Source organism: Mya arenaria, chromosome 4, assembly GCF_026914265.1.
Source record: "Mya arenaria isolate MELC-2E11 chromosome 4, ASM2691426v1".
In the NCBI taxonomy this organism is placed as follows: Eukaryota; Metazoa; Mollusca; class Bivalvia; order Myida; family Myidae; genus Mya; species Mya arenaria.
Window position 1 is genome coordinate 43670345 of NC_069125.1, and position 12144 is coordinate 43682488.

General features: G+C 32.3%; 1 protein-coding gene across 4 annotated transcripts; it reads right to left on the bottom strand.

Annotated features, from left to right (window-relative positions):
- Positions 1 to 8881: 8881 nt before the first annotated feature.
- LOC128229894 (uncharacterized) lies at positions 8882 to 11314 on the bottom strand. Of its 4 annotated transcripts, none has more exons than XM_052941796.1 (5): positions 11283 to 11314; positions 10930 to 10993; positions 10688 to 10822; positions 10140 to 10268; positions 8882 to 9322 (listed from the first exon to the last, which is right to left on the bottom strand). In XM_052941796.1, exons 1-5 carry the CDS (start codon positions 11283 to 11285, stop codon positions 9246 to 9248), a joined length of 408 nt encoding a protein of 135 aa, XP_052797756.1. In that variant the 5' UTR covers positions 11286 to 11314; the 3' UTR covers positions 8882 to 9245. The 4 variants fall into 4 exon arrangements, with proteins under 4 accessions (XP_052797756.1, XP_052797755.1, XP_052797754.1 ...); XM_052941795.1 differs by having other exon boundaries at positions 10688 to 10825; XM_052941794.1 differs by having other exon boundaries at positions 11179 to 11289.
- Positions 11315 to 12144: the final 830 nt, after the last annotated feature.

Genomic DNA, 12144 nt, shown 5'->3' on the forward strand with positions numbered 1-12144 from the left:
CACTCCTATTCCTTTGTCTGGAATAAATGTGTTCTTTAATATCATAACTACTCACATTATGTCAGATATTTGTTAACAGCAAAAATACCTACCTGTGTAACTCCGAAACTTATGGTCCCAATCTGTGTTTACTATTAAACAAATTCAAATTTGTTTGGTCCTTTTCGAACAATTCATGCTTTGATTTAGTTTAAATTACGTCCATTTTCAAATTTGTTTGAACGACCAAATGTTTACTACATTTAAAAACTAAATGTGAATAATTTTTGTAGTAACTGTTTCAAATTTGTAAGGATGACCAAATATTGAGTGATTTCATATTGCTGTAGTTCAATGGCTTTGACTTTTGTTCCGGACGACCGAACATTTTGTGATTAAGGATTTTGTTTTTTCAATAGTTCTAAAATCCGACTTTATCAAATGTGTAAGGTCGACGAACATTTACTATTAATTTTAGTTTAAATTTCGTCCATTTCAAATTTGTTCGACGACCGAACATTTAAAAACTATGTTTTAATTTTAACTATTAGATCAAAACTCGCTTTGTTGCTGCTACGGTTACATTTTTTTAATAATAAGTGCTCAAAAGGGGCATGAACTATGCAGAAAAGATGTCTGTGAATTGGGATCGACAATTGTTTTTTTAATGGACAAGCTTTTTCAACCTTTTCACAATTTGAAATCCTATGGCAAACCCCTTTTTATCTAACATAGATATATACAACTTAGCCTTTTATATACAATATCCGATTATTTTACCATGTATAGATCAAATGTTTTTATAGTAGTTTTAACTTCAACATTTCATGTTTGCACTACGGACTTGTTTTCTTCAGATTTTAATTAGGGTATTATACCTTTAGGTTCGTTTTCATTTTTTTGTTTTGTGTTTGCAATTAATATAAATAGCATATGCTCTGGGAAAGGTTATCGTTCACTTTAAAAACACACTCATTCCACTCTTTCAATAAGATTTTTTTCTAAAATTCTTACGTACAAAGTTTTGTATATTAAAAAAAACTACTGCACGATCTGTTGCAAGTCCTTATATAATTCCACGTACTTGCTTTGCGAGTGGTGCCCTTTTTGTATATCCTACAGCACAGGAACATGTTTTTGCTCTTTCGTCACTTACACACACGGAATTTGCGACAGTGTCCGTGCAATCTGAGTCTTCTGTACAGGATTCATCGAAAGCAACTATGGAAAAAAACATAAACTGCTAATTTTAAGATATTTCATTTGCTTCAACTTAAAAATAAATAGAAATTTCCTTATAATCGATTTCAACCCAAAAAGTCAATTTAATCTTTGGAATGTCTTTATCGCAGGATTAAGGATACACATTAATCAACATATAAACAAATATCATGCATAATATGACAACGCTAAGGTTTGTAATTTTTAGTTACAGAAGGCAATATAACGTACCATTATTATGCCCTGCTTATTGATATGTCCTTTTTCACTAAGGTAGATGTGCTCAATTTTCTAAGCAGCATTTCACGACCTAATCCATAATATGTGTCTGAAATCCAAAGGCAGTAGGTTTTAACCAATCCAATGAATAATGCATAATCATTTTTACTGTCAATCATATTAGCTGTACTCACGTTCATCTTTACCATCGACTGAAAAAGACGGCGTATAAAAGTTTGTTTTATTTGAAAAAGAAGCCCTAGCGACAGTAGTTTTCAATAGTCAATTGTCTCAAAAGAATAGTGAAATAAAATACCACCATATACTTGGTATACATGTATGAACACACATAACAAGAAATATTTGCAATGTATATGGAAAAGCAAAATGTTGCATTGCTCTGAAATGCTGTTGTGAGTCGATTTTGTCAAAAACTTTGAATAGATTTTTATGATACTATTTGACGAATGTTGTTTGGTTTCAGTTGTTTACAGTGGCTTTACATCTGCAAATAATTTGCTTTGTGTCACCTTTGGCGGCGGCGTAGGCGTCATTAACCTTGTGCCGAAAAAAACTTGTGTATTTATTATCCAACCATGAAACTAATAGACAAAGTATGTTGGCATTCTGTCTCCGTCAAAGTACATCGTGGATTAAATCGCCCAAATAAAAACTCAGTTATGTCCATTTTACAATTGAGGGCAATATTTTTGCGAATAATACAGGACAAATTCGATTGTTAATCGTATCAGTTGACTGTTGACTGTTCCGAAAAACCACTTGGAGGTTTCGATGCAAAAAATAAAGGTTAATATATTTAAAAATTACCATCCCATCCAACAAGCGACAAAAACATAAACTAGACAGTTTTCTAAAGCTATCTTTTAACATAAAATACTTAAGAAGGTCGAAAAAAGCATGCATTAAGAAGCTTATTGAAGTATCTACTTTTCATAGCGTTTGATGTGATTTAAAAGAATCTTTTATGTAAAAAGTATTTTTGAAAAGATACAGCCCGAACAAGGCTCATTAAGACATGCGTACTCACGCACTGACACACGCATGCACACATACGTAACTGCCATTGTGGCACGTACGGCGAGCTCACCGCAAGCAGTTCGACAAAAAAGATTGCAAATACTTTTACAAAGCATTAATCAGTGGTTTCGTTGAGTTTATATTGCACATATAATAACCTGACGTTCGGTACCGAACTTTCAGTATTGATAGCTTAAAACAGTTTAATTAAGAGATATCTGGCAGATTTATTTACTAAAGAAGACAAAATATTGGAAAGTTGCAATGAGATTGCAGTTAATGCTTTGATCATTCATTAAGGACGTGGTGCACAATAAGACAGTTTAGTTTTGTCTGAATTTGCTTGGGATGTTTCTTAATTGAATATCTGCTTTATTAAACATTTACCAAACTATCTGACTTTGGAGATATTTCCAAAACATTATAAACTAAACACGAGCACTAAACTAGTGAAACAAGTTATCTGCACACATAATGAATGCTTTTGTAATTATTCTTAGCATTTTTGTTTAAATTTCGTGCATTGTAAAATGAATATTTTTATTCATTAAATAGCGTCCTACTACTTAACAGTGACATTTAAATATAAATATAATGTAAATCTGAAACAATATGACTTAAATATGCGCTCTGTTTGTTGTTACCGTGACGTTAAAAAGAGACTCGAATACTGAAATAAATTGGACGAGCCAAGAGTACTGGGTTATTAAGCGCCGAAAACAAACCCGGTACGTCCGACAGACGAACATATTCGTATTTATGCGGAACAAACATGATGACCTATAACTGGAGTTTTTCAAACATATGGATTTTGCAGAAACGTATTAATGCAGGTCGGTGACTTGTTGTTTTACATACATAGTATTTGATAATATTCAATGGTAAGAAAAGAGGAGTAAAAGTTAATAGTTAATAAGCATAAATATGTTTTCATCAATTATTTCAAAACAATATAAAATGTATTGCAATACGGTATATGGTGTATTGTTGAGGCCATCTACACACATAGTTGCATAATTAACTTGGTGCAAACGTCAACATGAATGACGGATATATCCCGCAATGGGTGAGACAGGTGGCAGAATGGCAGACTTGGCCATCAGACAATAATATTTTAAAATGGACGGTAAACTTAACAATAAATGAGGTTAGTCGTGTCTTTTGTTCGGAGGTTTGCAAGAAAATGCAAAAGGAGTCTTATAAACAGGAACTGAAGCGCGGTAAAGACTGTTTAAGTATGTTACATTTGTATGCCATTAGTATGAAGTGTTTTGCGCAAAAAATGTTCAGACATTGGAGGTATGCCAAGTGTTTTAAAGACCGAAACGAACCTAATTTCAAAATGTTTTATTATGCTACAATGAATTAACTCTGATTTAAAAAATATATATATTATCAGGGAGTAAAACGGTGAAAACTGTGTCTCAACAAAATAGGTTAATAGTTTAGAAAGATTAAAACATTCACAAGAAATAAAAATGTTTCATTTACGAAAATAATATTAACATCAAAATAGTATATGCGGTATTAAATGGCGTCTTGAAATATAACCAAGCAAGTAAATATAGATCATTAAGATACAGGTTAGTATTAGCCTAAATGCTAAACAGTTTATATATTTTCACACATGAGTCATGACACAACTTCTCTTTGCACCACTAACCAATATTAACACTTCAACTTAATTTTAATTTAAATTATTTATTTTTTAGCTTGTAATTGTTTTTATTTTGTCAGAATGCCGCGAAACACTTTAATCAACATGTTGAAAAGTGTTTAATTTTATAAATGTATTGTTTAGATTTTACGTCAACAAGTATTAAACGTATTAACTATGAAGTGATTTTTTCCCCGAGTTATCAGGACGTTATATGATAATTGTTTCCGGTAACGTTTTTTCGTTCTATTTACAGAAAGGGTGAAAAAGAATTAGTGACAGTTTTCTTTAATGAATTAAAGGTCTTGTAACAATTCTGAATATAAATGAACTAGTTGTATTAATATGAGTAATGAATTGCGTGATTGATGTCATTATTGGGAATATGAACGTAGTTGGGCTGGTTAAAGTACGCATCGAGTCCTTCCGCCAGCCCAACTGCATTCATACCCCCATAATGAAATCAGGCAGGTAATTTATTCCTTTATTGGTACGATATTCAGTATCTACGCAAATTTGTAGTGGTCGATTCATTAAAGCGGTTTATGCTGTGATTTGTGAGCATCTTACAGAAATATACGAAAACAACTGTTTGGAAAAGCATTAGTGCTACGTATAAATTGTTCTTTCAAGTATAAATTAGGGGCACCCGTTGCTCGGCTTGCTAAGTTTTTGCCATTAATACAGTTAAGTTTAGAAAAATCGTTTAATATATCTACGATTTATCAACTTTAGAATACCAATATTGAATAAGTGCTTCAGTAAGATTGATGTCTGTTACAGTTAATGATTTGTCCACCGATCATAAATTTAGGCATTTTTAGTTGTGTTTTGCTTCAATTCGGTGTGGCTCGTCCCTGTATTTATGCTTCTACGTTATTCAACCTTATATCAATGGAACTCGTAAAATGCACTGACGACTAAAACTCTTTCATGTAGAACGCCATATCTTTCGAAAGAGTGATTACCAGAGGGTTGACGTTCATTTTAATCTAACTTCACAAAACTCATCATTAAATTACTACCTACTTTAGGTTGAATAGTTACCCAAGTTCTTATACATTCGGAAACCAATGCAAACAGTTACTTGGGATTATTAAGTACGTTGCAAATTCATCATTTCTTCATTGATTCTAGCCTACAATAGTTCAATATATGGCAGCTAAAACATTAGCAATGTGATTTATCCTAACATTTAATTGCACATTGTGTACCAATTTCACTAAGGAAAGGATTTTTTACCATTTACAAATTCATTTTGCATAATAAATCATTGATGTTATTTTAAGAGAGGTTTCCGTTCACCAAACTGAAATAATTTCATGCATCTCAAATATTATATCGTATCTGTAACACAACCAGGTCGCTCGACTTATAATAAAATAAAACAATTAAAGTTCTTTCACCTCATTAAAGTGACTAGAACAGAGACATTTTGCTGTCAACATAATTACCAAAAACTAAGGAAAGCGCTAACTGTCAAATTAGTTTAAAATGATCTAAAGATACTAAAATGCACATAAATGTTTTTTTGTTACAAAAGATAATTAGCAAATATATGAATAAACATACCATTGAAAATAACCTTCGAGTAAAATACCGTGCATAATCGTTCTTTTTTTCATCGAATATCATGCCAATTTTCATTCGTTGAGAGTCACAGTAAGGTATGTGATATGTATGTAGCACATACTGTAGACATGTCAGCGTGATTATATCAGCTATTTTGCTGTATCGATAATGTCCTAATTAAAATTAAAAATGTTAAGTGTCCTATGAACTTTTTGAATTGCGTCGACGGTTGTTAGAAATAGGCTTAATAATATTGATAGAATAATAAATAAACATTTAAGTATTTAAACAGCTTTTTGACACATTACGTTCAAAATGGCGCAAAAAAGGGTGTGAAGGTGGCTGTCAAATATCCTATGATGACGGATTTTATCAAAACGTGCTCTTTTGCTGGGGTTTTTGGAAGTTATCAGGCATTGTTATAAGATAGGGTTGCTAACAAGCATATTTCCAAATTTTCCACGATTCGGTACGATTCATGGGTCCTGGGAAGCTCTAATGATTTAAATATTTTTTTGAAGCAAGAGGTCACAGTGTTGTGGTCGTGGCATTGTCAAACGAAAAATAGCCGTAGTTGATCATTTGTTGTTGGATCAATTCAAGATAGTTGTCGTAGTGGATCAAACTGCAAAGTCGCAACTTATATGTAACTAAAGTTTTGTGCATCGTACGAAACCGTGTTAGATGCATAGTGCGCAGTTAACTACGGAAGACAACAAATGTTAAAAATTATGGTGTCCTTTTTTGTTGCCGTTTTGCCATGGAATTTAATGCGTTTTTCATGTTTTCTAAGCAATGAAACCACATCAACAAGTATGCCAGGATACATGTATAAAGCTTGCTATTGAAGATTTTACCTTTAAAACACATACAAACTTTGTTGCGTTTAAATCCTTCAACCCTTTTTTCTGTGGTACCACATACAGTTTTCCCGTCTTTACCTTTTGTTGTCAAAAGGAAAATACATGTTGTAAAGTTTGGGTTTTGATAATGGTATCAGCACCTTGCTATATTATGATTCAAGTGCTTATCTAAGCATCGTAAAATAATTGTTCATGCCATGGAATATACATTTGATTTTAACTTGACTTACATTTCCTAACAAAATATCATTTAATAACTATAGCTATATTTGTCAAACTCATGTTTTTAATTGACCAACCATTGGTGCAGCATCATCCATTTAATGCAGGTCGTGCAATGCTTGACTACAATCATTGGTATCATTGTGTTTGCATCAGCTTGAAGAACGTTTACCTAGTGGATGTAGGAATATGGTGCAGTTTTTTTATTGTACAACAGGAGTAAAATAATAATACAATTATAATTGTTTTCCACTTGTGTCTTTTGTCCTCGTACAGGGATTGTGTCCAAGGTGTGCCTTGTTGATTTTAATTAGTGTGTTGATATTTAAAGTTATTCACTTAACTGTAGACAAAAATGCAGTCATGACCTAAAGCAGACCATCCATACTAATAATGCGTGACAGAAGACATGTAATGATTCCCACACCTGATTTTTAAGCGTTCACCACTTACATCACTTATTGCTGTTTTAGTGTATTTTTAAGCTATATTTGAAAGAGCAAAACCAATGTTTATGATAATGACAATGATGTCGATAATGACATAGACTATAAAGGACCAGCTCAGTGTTTTATTTATTTATTTTTTTATTTGAAATGGCAAACCAATTAAAATTGTATGAATAATGGGCAAACCTGGTCTCACCAGATTATGGCCAGGCAATTCTGACATAATTTAAAAGGATTGGGCTACGCTTTGACTTTCTATAACATTATCCATTTTAAAGAGTTTGGTTTGGGTGTCATCAAAAGGCAATGGAATCGTAAAGAAAAAAAAACTACACACAGCAACTTTTTATTGAGACTCAACATCAAACTGTAAAAAATTAAGCAAACACTCGTTCGATAACTTAGGTTATTTAGGGGGTATTGAAATATCGATGTACGGAAATTGATCAACATTAAGGTGACGAAAACCATTGATTGAGGAAAGCATCTTAGGCTACACTCTCACTGATTGAAACGCTTATACTTTCGACAACCGTTGAATACATAACATGAATTATAAAAACGTGTTACACACTCTTTAGTTTCTATGAAAATGATCGCCTGGCTGAAATGCAAAGGAATAAGATTGTTGGTATTTTGAAGTCATAAACCAAAATATTTGAATTGAACCCCCAACAAACACTTAGACCTGTATTTATCAAATCTGGATGATGACAAATCATTTAATAAACTTACGCGTACATTTCTTTACCGTTGTTGATGTGACGTTCATTATCCTGTAAATGGCATTGTTGAGTAATGTAACCTGTAAATCTTTCTTAGTCCCATATGAAATTTAACTTAATGTTATTTTCCCCGATGATTTTTGTTATATGGATAAAATTGTGTTGAAATATTTTGCCACCCCGGTTGCATTAAGCAGAAGTCCTTTTTTGACCCTAAGAAGACCATCCATGATTATGGGCCCAAGTATGGTGTTAAAGGCGTCGCAGGCAAACTGTATTGGTTCCAATGCCTACTTTGTTGTGAAGAGAAATTTTGACCGAGTGGATTTTGCAATACGAGTTGTGTTTGTTTGATTTGCCTTAAAAGTCCGACACGCATTAATGTCTCACTGTCATTACTTTTATAATTTCTTTCCGGATGTGAAATATTGGAGTTTCGAGCGTATCCAGCTTGTCTCACATCATCCCATGGTAGTTGGGTATGAGTATATAATAATCATATTAGAGGACGAGGTCCAATTTTTTGTAAATGGTTTATTATCTAAAGACGAATCAAATGTGATGTTAGTGCTTATGTATTCTAAATTTTTAACCAACGTGTATATTAACACACACATCAACGTTTATTGTTGCTATAGTTTGAACTGCGTTATTAGACTTCTAAACAGTCATTTATTCCAGATTTTCACATGGTGACATTTAGTTTGATGTCTAACTGACGTATATGTGTGTTGAATTCACTCTTCTTATAACAGAATTATTTCCCCGAATCACGGCCCCTCATTGATTAAATTATAGTTGTTTTATATTTATCATCATGTTCTCCTTTTAATGCAAGTAGAGTAGTATTTAGTCAATCATGTATATACATTTGTTTCTTTAGTAGATAATTGGTGTCAGGAAATAAAAAGTCACTTAAGAAATTATTTTGCTTTATTTATTTTGAAACGATATCATTTTGACACATATATACATTCTTAAATCATTTCCGGACGAACTATACTTCCGATTGATCCGAAAACACACATATCGTTTAGCAAATAAATCTGGTTATATAGACACACCTTTCAAATACGTTCGACGTTTTAACGATCACGTTTTTTCTGTCTTACTTTCAAACAGTACTTTAGTTGTCTTGAATATTGTAGTATCTTGTGAACAAATAAGCATGTTTTTATTTAAGAGCTAACCGAGTAAAAGAACATTTTCTATATGTCTCGGTTCCTGATTTGTTTTACGGATACAACTAGTAAAGTCAATACAAAAACTAAAACTGGTGTTATATCAATATTACAGAACACTAAAATTGACGAAGAACCGTTGATATAGAGCAGGCAAACAACAAAATCACTGATGCATCATGACCGACAGCGTTGCCTGAAATTGAAAGGAAATTATTTGAACATATGTAACTAATTAAGTGAAAAACATAAAAATAAATAGTTTGGGCTATATTCTTCTTTATAAGTATACATGTAGTTTGTAACATTCAAACACCAGTTCCAAAAACAGACTCATTTTTTTTTATTCAGGTCTGATGAATTTTATGCGACCAACAATATCACTTAATGTATCTGTTACTATGAATATAAGACATACCAGATGACAACCAAAACAATAACATCAGTCACATGTTTTGATTTAACTTTTTGTCTGCGCAATGCAAGTGTTGTATTATTGACCTTAACTGCATGTACTATAACCAAACCAACATTAATTTTTGAAATGATACAAGCCAACAACAAACTGACAAACGGATAATCATTAATATTTTGTATGTTTTTATATCATTTTTGTGAAAAATGACATGGAATAGCTGTAAAGAATGCCATATTGTACTAAAATTCAGTTCTTTTAAAAGTATGATGCGCAACATATGCTTTTGAATCAAAACAATTGACGAGATGCGTTGTATCATCAATGTATATAACTGTTATTGTGTTTTGACCAATGTTTTCTAAGAATTCCAAGGGGCATGAAACTTTGTTATTGTAAGTTTAAGGTTTATTAAGCCAAATAAACACAAAAACGAACATTGTCAACAGACGTGCTGACAATAAGTCGTTTAAACATCAATACAATTATTTAACAATTTATTAATAATTTTGAGGCCGAAGTCGATGGGTAGTTTTTCACATAAATATTGATATTGCAATTTAATGTTAACTTCTAGTCCACTCGTTGTTGGACTTACTCTTAGCAACACAGAGATTTGAGTCATCTGCCCCCGTGAGTTCAAACGTTGCCTTACAAGTGCACTTGGTATTTACACATACTGAGTTTGTATCCGCAGTAGTACACACAGTAGCATCGGTAGAGCAATCTAGAACCGGAAAGGATAAGAAAACTTTATGAAAGTCAATTGTGAATTCGATTACCGAATTCAGAGTGTTTCTTATATAGGTTTTAAACATATAATTAAATACGGGCACCAGACATCCACATTTAACAAAGCAATTTGACGATAAAAAGTATGACTTTCTAAAGCAATTAGCAGCAAAACATAACGAATTGCATAGGTTATCAGTCATAACAATAATGAATAGAAAAACTTCAGTTAAAAGCCGTACAAACAAACTTTATTGTTTCAAATCGGTTAATAACATCTAAACTATTTTCAACTCGATATGTGACTTTCTGATTTATAAATTAATGATATCTCATGTTTAAACAATGAATTTATTTGAGTTCTAAACTCTTTAAAATAAATGGTATTTTTTAATGACAGAAACGTTAACATGCCTTTAGGTGTACAAGCAGCGCCATCATTAATGGCAGCACATGCACATTTTGGTCCATTGGCAGCATCTAAATCACAGTATCCGCCCGTAAGTGCTGCGCACTGATTCCCACCCGCCGCACAGGTTGCTCCGACGTCTGCTAAGAATAAAACAATAATACGATTAATTGTCAGAAATTTGTTTGCCCATAATTTAAACGTAAACTCAAGATCATGTAAGAAACTAATCTATTGTTTTACTTACTTGCGGAAGTTGGATGCATCAGAGTAACAATTCCAAAAGTTACCACCAGTATTCCTGACCACTCCTAATAACACAAAACACTTTTATATTAAATGCATGCATGTACGTAGAAACTTATGGCACAAACACTAATAATAAGTCGACGTGGTCATTATCATTCCTAAAATTATCGCAAGTAAAACGTTCTGTGGATTTTCGACGTTTTACAAAATTTAAATACAAAAGTCAGATGATGAGAAAATAACCCACTACAATCCAGTTGATCACCCCTTTAAGATGTATTTCCTTTGCGTTCTTATTCATTTATTCGACAAGTTAAAACAGATCCCTACTTAAAACGTCTAAGAACGTACCATATTTAAGCGCTTTTACAGAAGTGGTGAATCCTCCTTATGCGGGTGCGCACGGTTTTTATATAAAAAGTATCGTAACACAATCCATCCGATTGGTCTACAACTTAATGACCATCTATTTTCAACCAATCAAATAATATGTTATTCATAATGTGTTTGTTTATCGGTTATCGTAGCAAAATGTGGGGATTAAATTCTCACTTTAAATCATTGAGTGAACTTGTAAAGCATTGAACACATAATATTTGTTTACTTCAGTTCTTTTTAGACAAAACCACAATGCTGCCCTAATAAATAATAAATAAACAATGAAAGTTATACTTTTAGTCTTCATATCCGTATTAATTAACTGTTTTAGTAGGTGCTAAAATCTTTTCAGGACGCCAACAACGCAATCAAGGTTGCCATGCATGAATAATATGAGCTTTGATGTTTTCCTTGAAAACAAAAACAAAAACAGAACTAACACATTACGACAACACAATCATGAATGCAGTAATGATCTTTTAATTGAAAGCTTCTTTCAATAACAAATAATTTCAACTTAATAAACAAAGAAGAAAACTATTTCAACACAAGAAATGTCAAAACATTTGAATTTTTTCCATATTTTTTTTCTAAATAAACTCTGGCCTTTAGCTTATGCATTAAATGCTTATTGTTATCATTTTGCATTTTCCGTTTAAAAACGGATCACTTTGGAAAACCAGGGTTTATATTCCATAAAAAGGTCGGTAAATTATTTCAGTATTTATATGTTAATTCTAAATTGCACAGATTAACCCTTAAGATTGACAGCCAAGTGTGTTACAACAAGACAACGGATCCGCTACCCCAGACATAATGTATTGGGGCTTTGTCT

Bases quoted from the DNA above. Each gene is read 5' to 3' on its own strand.
- LOC128229894 (XM_052941793.1), bottom strand. From the start codon at position 11,232: ATGAATAAGAACGCAAAGGAAATACATCTTAAAGGGGTGATCAACTGG. The intron at 10,826-10,929 runs GTAAGTAAAACA...TTTTATTCTTAG, and splicing joins GATGCATCCAACTTCCGCAA to CAGACGTCGGAGCAACCTGT. The intron at 9,323-10,139 runs GTAAGTCCAACA...TTTCAATTTCAG, and splicing joins AAATCTCTGTGTTGCTAAGA to GCAACGCTGTCGGTCATGAT.